Raw genomic sequence first — 17,483 nt, forward strand, 5'->3', positions numbered from 1 at the left:
AGGCAAATTTTTGCGGGGGCTCCCCAACTTCCGGCTCCCTGCACCCTTTCTGTAGATGGTGTTAGCCTGAGGTCAGGTTCCCTGCACCTTTTCTCCACCGGTGCAGGCCCCGAGTTGGGTTCTTTTGCTGCTTGAGTTATGGGCGTGCAAAGGCATTGAGGAGGAATAAGGTCTCGAGGCAGTAGCCAACTTCTCCTCTGTGCTACCTCCTCGGCTTTATCTTCACTCTCTTGTATTTTTCGTTACATACGTAGTTAGCTTCAATGTAGGCTTTGTTTCAGTTTTTCATTGTACACTGTACTGTTCCTTTGTCTTAATAAAATATGTGTCTATTTCTCTATACATATCTTTCTTCTCCGTAACAACTACTTTATGCATGAATATTAAATATAAGCTTGCCCTTAATGATACTCCGGGCAGAAAAATGCTTTAACACAGATTCCTATTGGTTTAAACTCACAAGTATTATCAAGTATAACAAGGTTAATCATCAATAAATCAAACTCTTGGAACTAACCAGGATAACCGCTGAGTGCTGCGTGATGCATGCTAGAGCGATGTCCGAGAGCGATAAACTCTAAGTAATTCGTCCGAGAGGGTAGCCGAGTAGCGAGGGACTTTGGTTGTGCTTTTGGGTAATACGTTGCGCCGTATCGTATCAACCCCTTTGATACTGGGGATCAGAGGGTAGACCGAGGAATCCGCGCAATCAAGGTATTTAACCCATCCGTCAACGCAGAGTTCTTTTCGGATGGATTTTGAGGTTTATGTGCCATTTTTTTTTTTTTTTTTTTTTTTTTTTTTTTTTTTTAGTTTTCCTCATCCAGGTAGTTGGTTTCCCCATAGGCTTGAGTCCGAGGACCATGCAATGGTGCCCTGTTCTGTCCAAAACCTAGTTTTCTCTCATCCAGGTAGTTGGTTTTCCCACAGGCTTGAGTCCGAGGACTTTGCAATGCCCTGGTTCTGTCCAAAACCTAGTTTTCCATCATCCAGGTAGTTGGTTTCCCCATAGGCTTGAGTCCGAGGACTTTACAATGCCCTGGTTCTGTCCAAAACCTAGTTTTCCATCATCCAGGTAGTTGGTTTCCCCATAGGCTTGAGTCCGTGGACCATACAATGCCCTGGTTCTGTCCAAAACCTAGTTTTCCTCATCCAGGTAGTTGGTTTCCCCATAGGCTCGAGTCCGTGGACCATACAATGCCCTGGTTTTGTCCAAAACCTAGTTTTCCTCATCCAGGTAGTTGGTTTCCCCATAGGCTTGAGTCCGTGGACCATACAATGCCCTGGTTCTGTCCAAAACCTAGTTTTCTCTCATCCAGGTAGTTGGTTTCCCCACAGGCTTGAGTCCGAGGACTTTGCAATGCCCTGGTTCTGTCCAAAACCTAGTTTTCTCTTCGTGTGGGATCTTGGCTTTAGGGGAGTTAGCTCCTCAACCAAGCCCCTAGAGTTTATCCATACGATTAACGCTATCAAGTGCCTAGTTTGCTCTTTATGGGAGACCTTGGCTTTAAGGGAGTTAGCTCCTCAGCCAAGCCCCTAGTCAAGAAACATAGCCCCTAGCAGAACTTTATACTAGAACTCTATAACCAACGGTTAGAAATAACGAAGAAACTCTATCGACCCACATCCTATACCAACACACAAGCCTTCCCACAGACGGCGCCAATTGTAAGGACGCGATTCGTGGCGGACCGTAACAGTGTCGGGTTCGCACGTAAAAAGGCCCCTAACAATATCATTTGTAGAGCGTGGGTTTGAAAGGCTAGGCCCTGGTTGACAGGCGGTGGGTTTTTCGCGGTGTTCGTACAAGTTTAAGTTTTCCTTCACCCCTAGAGTCTTTCTCCTGGAGGTGGGCTGGGAGGCTCTGGTTTTTGGCCATTTTTCCCAACCCCCTCTATAGATTACTTACTTTTCCTTTTATACTAGATCGCGTCCACTGTCCTTCGTCCACGTATAGGGTCAACCTTTCCAAGATTGATACTTGTCCCATCAGCCCATATTCAAAGTCGTTGGGGGTGGTTGTAAAAGCCAAAGAATGCGGCTCTGTCAGGTTCAGAGCACTGAATGGCAGTAAGGGCAGCTTTCCCTGGATATTTTAGATCTTTCTTCCTAGTTTCAGTCCTATACCGTTTTTACCCTTCTTTCAGGGGGGGGACTTTGGGTCTGCCGAGGACTGAGCTGTCCTCGGCGGTATCCATAGGCTATTTTGTCGAGCTTGGGCCGTAGCCCTCCTCGGCTTGGGCCTTCGGATTTTCCCCGGGTAGATGGGCCTGGCCCATAAATCATTTGGGCCCCACACAAATAATTTAAAATAAATAATGAAACTTTTTTCAAATTCTAGAAACTGTTGGTAATAGAATTTTAATTGTAGAAGTGTTTTTAAACACTGAAGGCTCTTTTGTTGATTGGGATAAACAGTATGTAAAATAAAGAGGTAAAAGGATTGTCATGTAGCATAAGGAGGGGAAAATAATAATATTAAACTCTACCATTCATAGGTCCCCCCTTCTACCATTAAACTCTATTTAGCCCTACACTACACTCTAAACTTTCATTTTAACACCAAGATAACCCCCAGAGTCATGTATATCACTCTGGAGAATACGGTTGGTTTACTAGTGTTAGTAGTATATGAACATAGTGCACTAAAAAGAAAAGAGTTATGATATTCTATTCCTGTAACTTGTTTTGTCTATGTTAGAAACTTATATGCATATGCCACTTTGAATCATCTCAAAGCATTTTCTCATTTTACTCCGCCATAAAAACACTGCTGCAAATTTTTTTAAATTTCATGGCTAAACCAAAAGGTCATATTAACAAACCAAAAATTAATGATTTTTAATTTATGGCTGGCCAGTTAGTGTTCTTATAAATTTCAGCAGCATCAACATCTGCTGAGATAGACTATTTGCATGACTACATGATTTTGTGCTGCAAAAAACCCTCTACTATTATTCAAACGCTTCCTTGCATATTTAAGAATTTCGATGATTAAGTCCTGCCACTATTATTATTCTGTATATATTTCTACTCAAAAGAATCAGAAAAGGAGAAAGAATGAACATCTTTAATTTTAGATACATCACTACCAAAGATCCACTCCACCTACGTAGATATTACCCAAATAACATGTCCAAAAGCTATCAGAATTCAGGGAAGAATTAAAAATAAAATAAAATATGGGCACAAGCATACCTTTAGTATATCATAACAGCACCAAAAATGTGCTGAAAATTTCTCTTCACAGATGTCTACACTGAAGCAGCCAATCGGAACTGATTATTAACCATAGCACCTATAGTTATGATGCAAATGATTTTACAAAATTGAAAATGAGAAAAGACACTAGGAGAAGAAAACCAAAAAAAAAGAGATTAATTTTTGTATTGGTAAGTCACATATGCATCCAATGACTTTTGACTTAAGGCTTAATGCCAAGATATCACAATAATCAGGAAGAACAAATAACAGAAGTAAGTTCACTTGGCGCTTCAGAAGACAAAACGCGCTAGGACTTACCCAAAAGATTTGCTAAAGGCATGAAAGTGTAACAATAGAGCAGAACCTATGACTAAAGAACAGAACAGGATGAATCATTTGTTTTTATTTTTATTTTTATTTAAGTTTAAATAGTTCATTGGATTTCTTTTCGCCAAAATAACAGGAAATCGTGTAATACACTAAGCAAACAGAAACCAATGTTGTGTTCTTCTAAGAGAATAAGAAATCAAAACACCAAACACCATCCGTTTTACTTATAGTAAAAACTAAAAAGCACATGTTTATGGATTAAAAATCTCACCCATCTATACGAAACCTTTCTCAGACATCAATGAGGTGTACACCTCATTGATTCTACAAAAGTGCAGGTGGATCCCTTTCCAAGCCCCAAATAAAAAAGATTAATTAGTGTCTTACTACATATACAAAAAATTTTATTGAGTGTACATTTATTCTTCACATAAATTTCTGTTACAAATTAGTACTAATTCTTCACATAATTTAGTACCTTCCCTTTGGTGTCAGCTACGTGTATAATCTTCATCTTTGAAATAGGCTCCTCCAAGTCCAGAATCTACAATTGTCCATACACACTACATATCAAAACCCAAAACACAAACCACAATCCAAAACTACAGAAATCAAATAGCACAAATAAGTCCACAAACCCGAGATTTATGAGACGAAAAGAGATAGAACACTAAAAAAAAAAAAAAAAAAAAATTTGTAACTATGGCAAGCCTTACTTCTTGCAAACCCATTTTCACAGCCTCCGCAATAAGAAACAGTAAACCCAAAATCCCAAATCAAAAACATACAAACAGAGCACACATTACACTCATTCACATCTACCTACATACATACATGGCCACATACCCAGAAGAATAGCAATACCCAAACCCATGGCCAAACAACCATAAACATTCGCAAACATGCGACACAACTGAGAGAGAGATCTTAACAATTGTGAAAAAAATTGTATAAATTTTTTTTATATTACAAGATTCATTGAATTCAAAATTTATGTTTGGTTGGGGCGAAAAGGGAGATGATGGAAAATGGGGGATGAAAAATATTATTTTTCCATTATTTGGTTGGAGTGAACATTAAAAAAAACTGGGTCTAGAGTGACATTCGTGAAACGCCACTAGAAGTCCTAAAAGCATCACTATAGTGCAAAAGAAGTCCTAAAAACACCATGATAGCCCAAAAGAAGTCCTAAAAACACCACTACAGATCCCTTTGGGCTATAGTGGCGGTACAAAATGCCACTATTGTATCGTAACTACAGGCCTATAGTGGTGTTTTAAACACTGCAATAGACTCTTAATTTTTTTTATTTTTTATAAATTGCTACTATAGTGGGGTTTTAAACGTTGCTATAGACCCCTATATATATATTTTTTAAAATACTGCTATAGTGGCATTTTAAATGCTGCTATAGACCCACTAAAAGAAAATCGAGTTATTGTGATGGGTTTTTTTGCAGCTATTGTGAAAACTACTACTATATATCACATATTGTGGCGCTTTTTTGGCCTGTCGCTGTAGATGAGATATATTGCGGTGTTTTATTAGACCGCCGCAATAGATCTAGCCTTTTGCAGCGTACTACAGCGACGCTATATAAACCGTCACAATATACGTGTTTTAGCGGCGTTAGACTTAGCTATAGTGGCTCTCCATAAACCCGTTGCAATAAATATACCTTTTTGCAACAGTATATAAAACCGCCGCAATATATAAGTTTTAGCGACATTTCTATTACTTATAGTGGCGGGTTGGATGACCGCCGCAATAGATACTTTTTTGTGGTGCTTTTTCTTAGTTATAGCGGCGGTTTGGACTGCCGCAAAAGACTTTTTAATTGCTAGCGTCTGGTCCAATGTATCCCTCTATTGTTTTGGCCTAAGCGCCATTCTTTTCATTTCCCTCCTCTTTTCATTTTCCAATGTATCCCTCTGTTGTTAGCTCTAAGAAAAAACCCTTTCTCTGTCTCTCTTTTTGTATAAGCATTTTCATCACCAATCCTTTACCACTGGTCACCACTAACATCCTTTGCCGACATTGCTAGAAAGATTTCCCGACCGTCATTAGCTGCCATCACCATCGTTGGCAATAACCAAAAATAAATATTTTAAAATTTTCATTGGTCCAATTTTTTTTTTTTTTTCCTTACCTAAACCTATCACTTTAACATCCAACCTTTTCATTTCTCATCCATTTTTCTCCCTCTCAAAAATAAATAAATAAATAAACACACACTCTCTCTTACTCTCAAAATCTCTCGTCACTCTCAAAACCCAATGATCGATCTTCCCACTACCACCACCACGCATCCTCACTGCCACAGATATAAACTTGGATTAGTCAATTTTTTTGTTTCTTTTCTTACATTTTCTTAGCAACCAAACACCAAAACCTATTGAGAACAAAACCCAGCAAACACTAAAACACCAAAACATCTCAAATCCAAAACACCAAAACCCATTGAGACCAAAACCAAGCAATCAACAAACCCACCCCATGACTCACCACGGGACCCAACTGACCACCACTTCCACAACCACCATGGAGGGATGAGGCAAAAAGAGAGAGATCGATCAAGAGAGAGAGACCCACTAAAAGAGAGACATTTATTTGAGCGAAAGAAGGAGTAAAGCACCAATCTTTGAGAGAGAGAGACATCGATCTGAGAGAGAGAGAGAGAAACCGATCTGAGAGAGGAGAAGTTTGAGACATTTGAGTCTGATTTTTTTTTTTTTTGTTTCTTTTCTTGCACTTTCTTAGCAACCAAGCACCAAAACCCATTGAGAACAAAACCTAACAAACACCAAAACATCTCAAATCCAAACCCCAAAACCCATTGAGACCAAAACCAAGCAATCAACAAACCCACCCCATGACTCACCACCAAACCCAACTAACCACCACTTCCACAACCACCAACCACCACCACTATGGAGGGATGAGGCAAAAAGAGAGAGATCCATCAAGAGAGAGACCCACTAAGAGAGAAATTTATTTAAGCGAGAGAGAGAGTGAAACACCAATCTTTGAGAGAGAGACATTGATCTGAGCGAGATAGAGAGACCCACCGATTTAAGAGAGAGAGAGAGAGAGAAATCGATCTGAGAGAGGAGAAGTTTGAGACATTTGGGTCTAATTTTGAGCAAAATTGAGAGATATAGAGAGCGGATCGATGAGCGATAAGCGAAGAGCAAAGATGGAAGTGCTCGATCATGGAGTTAAAGAGAGATCTGGTGGTGGCGATGTGATGAGTGAAGGTGGTAGTGCTCGGTCATGGAGTTAGAGAGAGATCTAATATTTTTGGAAAAGTTAGAGAGAGGAAGGATTGAGAATGTCTTAGAAGAGTTGGAAAACCGGTTTGAGAAGGAGGTTTTAGGGCTAAAGTTTTCTTTTGAGTGTGTGATTGTGTAAGAAAATGCTTAATAAAATGTTATTTTGATTAATTGTTATTGATTTAAGAATATGAGTTATATTTTGGGAAGAACACAAAGAACATAAACATGTTCTTCCAAAAAATTAATAATAATGAAAGGAATAAAAAAAATTAATTTAATTATCTTATTTTATTTTTAAAAAAGTTTAGAAATTAATTTTTTTTAATTTTTATGTGATTTATTATTTATTTAAATGCTGACATGGAATTTTTCTGTTGCAACATTTTTATAATTCTATTGCAATATTATTAGACAATTTTTTTTTTTTTTTTTTAATCCTAAAAGTTAAATTTTCCCAATATTTTTTTTATCATTCCCACACCAAATTTCCCACATGCAAAAACATTTTTTCCCCAAATTTTCATTCTGATCTTAATTGTTTAATGCTCAGTATAATTATATTTATTTATTTTTAATCATTTTCAACAACTAAGCTTTGAATATAAATAAAATAGTAAGCACATATTGCACGTGGTTTCTATGATATTCACATTGTCTAACAAGATTGATGTCTACTGTCTAGTTGATTTACAGAATATTTAATTTTTCTAATCTTGTGAATTCTTTTTTTCCCTCTCACTCTTACTATTTTCTCCATCTTCCCCCCCCCCCCCCCCCCAAATTTTTCCCTCTCACAAAATTTCCCCAAAATTTTTTCCCTTTTAATCTTTCACTTAGGGATTTCATGAGCTCTCTCATTCTCATTCTCACTCTCTCTCACGGTAATCTCTCTTTCTACCCTCACTCCTCTTCTCTCTTTTTCCCCTCCATCAGACTCATCTACCACTGCCACCCATTGCACAGCCACTCACTGCACAACCACCCTCTGCCACCAATGCTAGCTACCGCCGCCGTTGTCATTGACCTCCAATCTCGCCATTAGATGCGGTTTTTGCTCTCCCTCGTTGCTGCTTCTTCTGCTCTTGTTGTAATTATTTTGTCTTTCTTATTTTTGTGGATTTATCATAGGAAGTTCTCACACAAATCCCACAAAAGAAGTGCTCAGAGCTCAGGTACATCTTTTTGCCTTATTCTTCTTTTACTTAACCATTTGTGATATTTAATTAATTTGTATCAATTTTTTGAGATGATCTGACTCTTAGATTCTTTGTTTTGTTTTGTTGGGTTTTAAATTTTAAGTTATTGAGAAGGGACTTGCCTTAGTTCCATTTTTTAGTAAATTCAGCCCCATTAAAATGGTTGGTAAGAAAGGATTTGTTCCATTGATTTAGTATAAGCTACTAGAAAAAGCAACAATTTTATAATTTTAGATTTGAATTTTTATGTTAGATATAAAAAGAATTAATAATAATAATAATAATGAAAACTTTAAGGGTTGGTTTAGTAGGCACATATGGATTGTGTGGTGGGAGGCCTTCGATTAGGTTGGAAGAGAAGTGGTGGTTGCTGTAGGGAATTAACCCGAAATTCCCAACCTGTGAGAAACAAAAAATAGAGAAAAAAAACAATCACACACACAATTCAATATTTACGTGGTTCGGCAATTTGCTTACGTTCATGAAGTTGTAGAGATTTCACTATTATCAGGGAAAAATACAAAAAGTTGCGGTAGTATAGTTTTCTCACTCTCAAGCATGACAGCAAAACAAACCCTAATCACCAAAACTACGTTTTCTACATCCTACGCACAAGATTCACAATGGGCTACAAAACGGGCCAAAATTTTTTCCTGAGGGCGTTGCCCTCGAACCCTTAGAAGGTTTGTCCATAGGCCTGTCGGCCCAAGCCTCTGCTCCATGGACTAAACCTCAAAAAATTTCCCATTAAAAAACCACGCAAAATTATTCGGGTCAAGTTGGGTCGTCAACAGGATCAAACATAATTAGGCTCCACAAAGCCCAACAGTTGCCCTGTCCCAAAGTACCACAGGATGGGTTGTCAGAGGATAACAAGAAGAGGTTGCATCAGTGTAGGGACTGTGCAAATCAGATATTGAAGGCGGCTTTGGAAATTAATGGTAGTGTGCTAGCTGAGATGGAGATCCCCAGTGCTTACTTGGATACCTTGCCCAAGGTACAAGTTTCTATTTCTATGCCGATTGACTTATAGTGTTAAACATGACTGTATGACATAGCTGAAGACTAAAGATGCTATCACATGGTCATTAGTTTTCTTTCTATGTTATCCTACTGGTTGAAATGGTAGCAAACTAAAGGAGATTTAGGAGCTTGTGGACATGTGGTCTTAGAAGAATGCTTATCCTAGATGGGGATCATTTGATTTTTTATGGTGCTATATCCCTACTAGACACTAGACAGGAGTTTGGAAAGTAGTTGACAATTAAATCTGAGGTTATCTATTTTCTTCGTATATCAATGTCCCTTGGCAATCCTGTTGGATTTGTCATCATATAATGTCCCTTAAAATTGGTGAACCTTTGATTTTAAAATTTGATTACCAATTGGCTATTGATCTTGGAGAAATGTTGCATGACTATGTTGTTCACTTGTTTGTTGTTGGTGTTGCATGCTTTAATGGTGTCAGTTAAGTTTTAACTCTCATTTAAAGAAAGCTAAAGATATCATAAATTGCATAATTTATGAGACTATATCTTTGATGTAGATTGAAGCTACCTGCAGTGTATCAAATACTTACCAAATAAAAAAGTTACCAGCAGTGTAATGAATGCTGGGGTAGTGGGGACTAGAGTGTTTAAAGAATATGGTTTTGCACTTGCTCTACAAATAATTTGTCTTTTGGCAAAAGATAGCTGAGCCTTCTGAAAGTGAAGGATCAACTGTCGCACTCCATTCCTAATAGAGTCACTAAATTTTACGCTAGTCATCAACCTATAGAAACCCTCCTACTTTTTTCAGGTATGGGACTGGATGTGAATAAAATATATAACACTAAGCACAAATATAGCTGGAGTTGATCAGATGATTGCATTATTTATGAAAAATAAAGAAGCGTAAGTATCAGACCATTTAGCTATACCCATTGGTCTAGGATTCTGGTCAGTTGTGGTATTTGTCACATTATGTCTATGCTGGAACCCAGTAATTGACTATTCCACTTAGTATAAGATAAGTCAAATCTAAATGTGTTTCTCTTTTCTATGTGCATCTTGGAATTGTTAATCGTTGTTGGTTTCTTTCTTCTTACACTTGGTTGTTAGCAAGCCATACATTGAAGCATATTTTAATTTCCAAGATTTGTGGTAAGGAGTAGGAGAAAAACTCAAAATTGGAGACAATTGAACAATGAAGCTACTAGCTATAATCCTAAGCCTCATCTATTATTTGTCCATTCAATATGCCATTTGATTAAATTTTTTTTTTTTTTTTTGCTTCCTAAAGTAAACCAATGGGTCCACAAAACAAACAGCTTCACCCCTACCAGGAAAAAGAGAAACCCGAACAAGGCTATAAGGGATTCTTTTCTATTTTCATGAGAACCACAAAATTTTTCAATGTTTAACATACCTACTCTGTTTAGAGGAGATTTCTCTTTTATGAGTAAATTAATCTCATTCTCATAGTGAACAATATCAGTTGTTGCTTAAATGCTTTTCAATTTTGTCAAATTGTAATTTTGTGACTTTTTCTAATAATCAAAGAAGTTTATGCAAGGTATATATCAATTGTTTGTGAGGTCATGATAGAATGGCCAATCATTGGAGTTGTAGTAAATAGAGAGAGGCTAAACTAAAGTTGTGCTTTCATCCCCAGATTGATGTTGGAAGGCCTATTGAAGAGGTTTTTGAGTTGGTTAAAGCAGTATTTACCCCTAAAGATGAGAAGGTAAAGTGCCGTTGTTGTGCTTTGTAGGGAGTTTTTTCAAAATAGACTTTGTTTTGGAAGGAATAAACTCACAAATTGAGTTTATCTATGGTGTAGAATGAGGGTTGTATTGTCTCAATAATTACATTAGTGTGCTTTTGTAATTATACTTATTGAATAGAGTGGTCTGAGGTAAATTTAGCTTTAATGGCAGCTTAAAGTTTTTTAAGTTCTAGTTCACATAAAAATTAATATTTAAAATTTTCCACATTTTATAGAATTAGGGGAGTTCTATTTTTTTTTTTTTTTATTTCATTCATTGAACACAAATATGTAGCTGTGTGTGATGGCTCCTAAAATAAACCTTATATATGTCTAGGGTTGTGAGAAAAGAAACCCTAAACAAATACATCAACCCGTGCCGAATATCAGATTTAGAATTTTGAAATCGTAATTCTCGATAGATTGAGCTTATGTCGAGCTTCTTCATTTCACTTTGATAGTAGTATTTGTTGAGCTTCTGTCAAGACTTAATGAATCAGCTTTTCTTCACTTGTTTCTTGGATCAATCTTCATGACTTTAAAGATACCACTAGATATGTTTGAGCAACGTACTTCTTAACACATTAAACCCAACTAAGATCTACCTAATTACAAGTAAAGTGCGTTTTGTCAAAGGATTAGCCAATACATAGAATATATGACCCTAACACTTTATATGCATCATGTCATCTAAATATTATCAATGTGAAGTGAGCATAAGTTACTTAATGCTAATATTATGCACGTACGATACACAGTTAAATAAAAAATAATTTGGTGTACGGTTTAATAAAAAATCAAATGTAAATTAACAAATTTTTTTTACTACAAAAATTTGAAGAGCCAATTAGAAATGACCAATAAAGTCTAAATTTTAGAGGTTGGGAGTCCAAATTCTATCATTCAAAGAGAGGGGGGGGGGGCAAGTAAATTTTTATCTAAATGTCCTATTATGTTGTTCCTTTAGGGTTAGTTAACTATTGGATTAGGGCAAAATGTCAGGCTTAATTCAAATAGATTTTGCATAATTTTTAATGGCCTCTGTGTGTGTCTCTCTCTCTTGCAGACATTTAAAGTGAGAAGTTTTTTAAACCTACAACCCACATTTTAGTCATTGTATTTGTTGATTCAACACGAACTTTTATTTCTTTTTCTCATCAAAATTTTCTCTCCACTACTAGCAATAATTCTTCTTTTCTTACAATTTCTAGGTTGATTAGAAATCCAATTTCATTGCAATTTGAAATTCTATATCCATTGAAACTCCCTTAAATTTATATATTCTATATTTTCCATGCTGTAGTCACATTCACCATCCCAACTCTGGTCACTTCTTCTACCCATTCTATCTATCAACTTCGCAGGTTTTTGTGTTCAGTTTTTTTTTTATTTAATTTATTTAATTTTTATATATTGTAAAATAAATATTCTCATGTTGATGCATCTCATATCTATTAATGGATCAAGTTGATTAGGTTTTGTGCATAAAGATAGATTTCATGTAGTTTAAAATGTTCTCTAGGGGTTAGTTAAACTTTCAAATTTGTTTATATAGAGTTATTGTTATTGTGAGCTCTTTCTTCTTCTTCTTCTATGTTTTGTTTTGTTTTGTTTTATAGGTTTTTAGTATATTTCATGCAATACATATTTTATCTTTCTATTACATTTTATTTCTCTTCTCTTCAATTATTATAGAGAAATAAAGAATAAATCTAAGAAGGCTAAATGTTTTATAGGGTGGGTGTTGAATGAGTTAAATTTTTTTTTGTAAAACCCTAGTTAAGGGTAGTTTCTTACTTAAAATGGTGTAATATTTATGTTTTTTCAAATGTTTCCGATGATTATTATTATTATTTTTAAAATTTTTTGTCAATATCATGAAAAAAAAGTTTGTAAGTTATGGTTCAAACTCATGTGCATGAATTTGAAATTGTCATTATGTTTTTGAATCTTAAGCTTCAATGACTTGCAAATTTTGTAAATGTTACTCATGGTGTTTGTTGATTCATATTGGTGGGTTTGAACGCCCTAATGCATGGTTTGTAACATTACATTTTATTCTATATTTAAAATAGTTTAATTTACAATATATGTTTCTCAAAATAAATTTTACAATATATATATATATATATAATAAATCCAAAAAACTAAATTAAAAAAAAAAAAAGCTATCAAATGCAGGGATGACAATTTTGCCCCGCCCCGCTCCGCGTGGGTTTTCGCCGCCCCGCAAAGGTGGTGGGGCGAGGATGGGGCAATATTTTGTCCCCGCACCCAGGGCAAGGCAGGGATGGGTTTAGTATTTTTATCCCCACCCCGTCCCGCCCCGCACTAATTAGGACTATAATTGTAAATTTAGTAAACCCTAAATCACTAATATTTAAAGTGGAACACAAGACGTGGGATAAAATATTTTTTATTCTAATACCTACTGTCGCTCTCTGACCCTTCTCCCTTCTCTATACGTGTTTTTCAAGTTTCAAATACTGCCATAAGCCAATTAGCCAGACTCCACTGCAACGTTTCTTTGTAGGTTCATCTCACTCACTATCTTCCCTTTTGTTTTAGTGTTTCTTAAATTAGTTTTTTTCAATTTAAATTTTGGTTTTTTTTTTTTTTTAATCTGAAATTGGAATTTTTGTTTATAGGTATTGAAGAAGCACAGTTGGAAGGAAAAAAAGGTACTGGTCTCTTGGTGCTTCCAGTAGGTTTGTTTCTTATCATATTCCGAATGTTTCAATTTTTTTTTTTTTTTTTGCACATTGTTTCATATTTTTCAATCAAATGACTATAATATATTTGTCTCTTGAAAGTTTTTGATATATTCGGCCCCACACTAGGATTTCATTATGTATATTGGGTTATATTTGTATTTTTATATCCAACTTTTTTTTTTCTTTACCATGTGATAGAGTCATAGTTTTTAAAAATTATTTGATTGATAATCTTAAAGACTTTATCTTGTTAATGTGGGTAAATACTTATATCTATATCTTTCTATTCACATTATTTTTCCTTGAAATGTGTGAAAGGGTCACACATAGTTAATTTGCTTGAATTTTTTCACAAGTGATATACTTTTTTTTCTTTTACATTATACATTGTTTGTGTTGGAGACTTCTAGCTTAGGTTTTGGTGTATGTAAATTACTTTTTTTTTTTTTTTTTTTTAATGATTGCTAGGTTAATAAATTAACATCATAAACAATTTTTTTAGGAATGACTTCAAATGAAAAAAATGGTAGCTCCAATCCACTATCACACCCATTGGCAGCCATCAATCTCCAATGATGGTAGATGAAAATAATACAACTCCGTTGGATAAGACAGAAGATGCCCATGCCCAACCTAACAATGAGATAACTGAGGAACAAGGGAGGTTTAAATCAGTTGTGTGGAATTATTTTAAGAAAAGGAAAGTTAATGGGAAAGACAAGGCTGAGTGCAACTATTGTACAAGATTGCTTGTAGGGGGGGGGTCTAGAAATGGCACTACACATTTGCATGACCAGTTAAAAATATGTCCTAGGAAAAATTTTAAGGACATTAGCGATATGAAACAAAAAATTTTGGTGAGGGATCAAGATAACGTGGACTCAACAGCTAGTGTGAATGCTTATCATTTTGATCAAGATGAATCAAGAAAAGAACTCCCTCGTATGATCATCTTGCATGAGTATCCTCTTTTTATAGTCGATCACATTGGCTTTAGAAGATATTCAACTTCTCTACAACCATTGTTCAAGATGGTTTGTAGGAACACAATCAAGAAGGACATTATGAGAATCTATGATCATGAAAGGGAGAAATCAGCGTATGAAATAGAAAAGAATCAGAGTAGAATTGTTATTACCACTGATATGTGGACTTCACAAAACAAAAAGCGAGGGTTTATGGTTGTAACAACACACTTCATTGATGATTTTTGAAGATTACAAAGCCAAGTTATGAGGTATATTTTTTAAAGTATATATTCATTTTTTTTATTTAAATTCTTTTCAAATATTGTATGAACTTATTTCACTGTTAGTTATAATAATTTAAATTTATCATTTTAGGTTTATTTATGTGCCATCTCCACATACAAAGGAAGTGTTTTCTGATGTCCTTCTACAAACCTTGTTGGAATGGAACATTGATAGGATGTTATTTACTGTGACAGTGGACAATTGCAGTACCAATGATGTAGTTATAAATATTATACTAGACAAGTTTCAACATAATACACTGGTTATGCATGGATCAATGTTGCATATGCGTTGTGCAACACATGTTCTTAATTTGATTGTTCCGAATGATTTGAATTTTATTGGATCATGCATTGAGAAGGTTTGTGAGAGTGTGGGATTTTGGACTGGATCAACAAAAAGAAGGCAATGGTTTACTGATACGACTCGACAATTACATGTTGAATGTACCAAAGAACTAGCCTTTGATTGTAAGACTCATTGGAACTCTACCTATCTTATGCTTTTTATTGCTATAGAGTATCGAGATGTCTTTTTTTGATTGAGCCAATGGGAGTCATCTTATAAGTGCATTCCAAAAGAGGAAGAATGGGAGATGGCAAGTAGTATATGTGAGAGACTAGCATTGTTTTACAAGGTTACAGAGCTATTCTTAAGTACCTTATATCCTATAGCTAATCTTTTTTTTCCTAAGGTGTGTGAAATAAAAGTAACTTTGAATTCTTGGTTCACAAGCCCAAGTGATATGATTAGGAGTATGGCATTTAAAATGTTAGAAAAATTTGACTGTTATTGGAATGTGATTCATGGTGTTATGGTTGTGGCAACCATTTTAGACTCAAGATATAAGATTGAATTGTTGGAATATTATTTTCCTCTTATTTATGGTGACGAAGCTGAAAATGAAATTCAGAGGGTTAGAGATACTTGTTATGAAATGATTCATGACTATACTTTAAGGAGAATGGGTAGGGAAGGTACTTGTGGCACTTGTGTAGGTGAGGATCCACAAGTTGATGACTCCCTTATGGACTTTGAAAGATATTTTAGTAAAAAAAAGGGTGGGAATATTAAATTGGAGTTAGAGCGTTACCTTGAGGATGATCTAATGTCAAGAACTTTAGATTTTGATATTTTGGCATGGTGGAAATCTAAAGGGCCTAAGTGTCCTACTTTGCAACGTATTGCATGAGATATCCTAGCCATTTCAGTGTCAACTGTTGCTTCGGAGTCAGCATTTAGCACAAGTGGTAGGTTGCTAAGTCCACATCACAGTAAACTTCATGTAAATACCATGGAGACATTGATGTGTGCTCAGAATTGGTTATGGGCTGTAATTAAAGGTAATCAAATTTACTAGTTTATCTATTCAATGATTTATGTTGCTGCATTCTTCATTGTACTTTTCAACTCTTTGATTGAATTTGTTTTACTTTTTTTAGGCCCTTCATCTGTTGTAGATGGGATTGAAGCTAATACATTCCAAAACATCCTTGATGATTCTGATGATGAAGAAGAAAGTGGTGTCACTACATTAGGAGAAAGCGAAAATTATTCTTAAGAACTAGTCAATTTTTATTTGTTATAAGACAATGTTTATTTGGAGTTTGAATTATGTTATGTATTAGACTATTTAAGTACTTGGTTTATTTAAATGCTTGGATTTTAAAACATTTTGTTTTGTTGTGATTTATATTATTGTAGCAAAATTTTTATTTATATATAAAAAGTTGTATTAGGTGTGGGGTGGGGTGGGTCCCTACGGGGGCCTAAGGGGTGGGGATGGGGCAAGGTAGTTTTCCTAGCACCCTGGGGCAGGGCGGAGATGGGGAAGGGCAACAACCATGCGGGGTGGGGATGAAAATTCCATCCTCCGGTCCCGTCTTGCCTCATTGCCATCCCTAATTAGATGGCCCGTTCCTTAGCCCTTGGCCCTCCAAATACTAAGAAAACAAAATTCTCCTTTAACAAATTCAAAATCACAGCATATCAACATTAAAAAAAAAAAAAAGTGTAAAAACAAAAACCCAAAACATATGTATATGTAACTGTACACACCCCCTTCGCACCGCTAATCTCTCTGTTTAGCTTGTTACTAGTAAAGACTTGTATTTTGGTTTACAGTATTGGTGGCAATTACCTAAAATAAGGTAAGGGTGAATATGGGTAACCAAAACCAAAAAACACCCAAAAACCTACCTACATCAACTTACCCATTTTCCTTTCAAGATGAGTTTTAGTTACAGTTGCTCATTATCTTTAGGGAGCACTATTCACTATCTAAATATTTGTTTTTTGTTTTTTTTTTTTGTTTTTTTTTTGTTTTTTTTGTCTTGGTAAATATGATAAAGTAAAGTGAATGTTTTGAAAAGTAAGAGAAATAATTAAAAATAAATAATATTTGAATAAAATAGGATTTAAAATTAAAAAAAAAAAACTGATGTGAATGTAAAAAAGAAAAACGATTGCGTAAGACAGAAAAAGTAGATCATTATCCTAAAATTTGGAAAATTTTCAGACAACCTGTCACCAATGCTTTTAGAAACATAAAAAAAAAAAAAAAACTAAAGACGTTTACTATTTACTAGTTTACGTTGTAAATACATCATTATCGCTGTACTTCACCTCAAAAATTTGGAGGGCCGTTTGGTAATGTTGTTTGTATTTTTTTGAAAATACGTGTGGGTGAAAAAAAATGTGTGAAAATACGTGTAATATAATTTAAAAATTGAAAAGTGTTTCTTAAAATCACGTACCAAAGCC

The 17,483-nt window shown here is 35.2% G+C and overlaps 1 protein-coding gene across 18 annotated transcripts; it reads left to right on the plus strand.

The window, feature by feature from the left end:
* The first annotated feature begins 7,593 nt into the window (after nt 1–7,593).
* LOC115987147 lies at nt 7,594–16,409 on the plus strand. Of its 18 annotated transcripts, none has more exons than XR_004090984.1 (7): nt 7,594–7,981; nt 8,109–9,002; nt 10,661–10,732; nt 13,402–13,434; nt 13,970–14,704; nt 14,811–16,063; nt 16,163–16,409. XR_004090984.1 is itself a non-coding variant. In XM_031110623.1 (5 exons), exons 2-5 carry the CDS (start codon nt 10,665–10,667, stop codon nt 16,279–16,281), a joined length of 276 nt encoding a protein of 91 aa, XP_030966483.1. In that variant the 5' UTR covers nt 7,594–7,981; nt 10,661–10,664; the 3' UTR covers nt 16,282–16,409. The 18 variants fall into 18 exon arrangements, 3 of the variants coding, with proteins under 3 accessions (XP_030966483.1, XP_030966481.1, XP_030966482.1); XR_004090983.1 differs by lacking the exon at nt 8,109–9,002 and adding an exon at nt 13,231–13,282 and having other exon boundaries at nt 16,163–16,391; XR_004090990.1 differs by lacking the exon at nt 10,661–10,732 and having other exon boundaries at nt 13,402–13,461.
* The last annotated feature ends 1,074 nt before the right edge of the window (nt 16,410–17,483 follow it).

Source organism: Quercus lobata, chromosome 4, assembly GCF_001633185.2.
Source record: "Quercus lobata isolate SW786 chromosome 4, ValleyOak3.0 Primary Assembly, whole genome shotgun sequence".
NCBI classification, from domain to species: domain Eukaryota; kingdom Viridiplantae; phylum Streptophyta; class Magnoliopsida; order Fagales; family Fagaceae; genus Quercus; species Quercus lobata.

What these genes read in the sequence shown, in the direction of transcription:
- LOC115987147 (XM_031110621.1), top strand. Translation starts at nt 7,852, where the DNA reads ATGCGGTTTTTGCTCTCCCTCGTTGCTGCTTCTTCTGCTCTTGTTGTA. An exon ending in AAGAAGTGCTCAGAGCTCAG is followed by an intron (nt 7,982 to 13,401) that starts GTACATCTTTTT and finishes TTTTGTTTATAG; the next exon opens with GTATTGAAGAAGCACAGTTG. An exon ending in TCTCTTGGTGCTTCCAGTAG is followed by an intron (nt 13,462 to 16,162) that starts GTTTGTTTCTTA and finishes TACTTTTTTTAG; the next exon opens with GCCCTTCATCTGTTGTAGAT.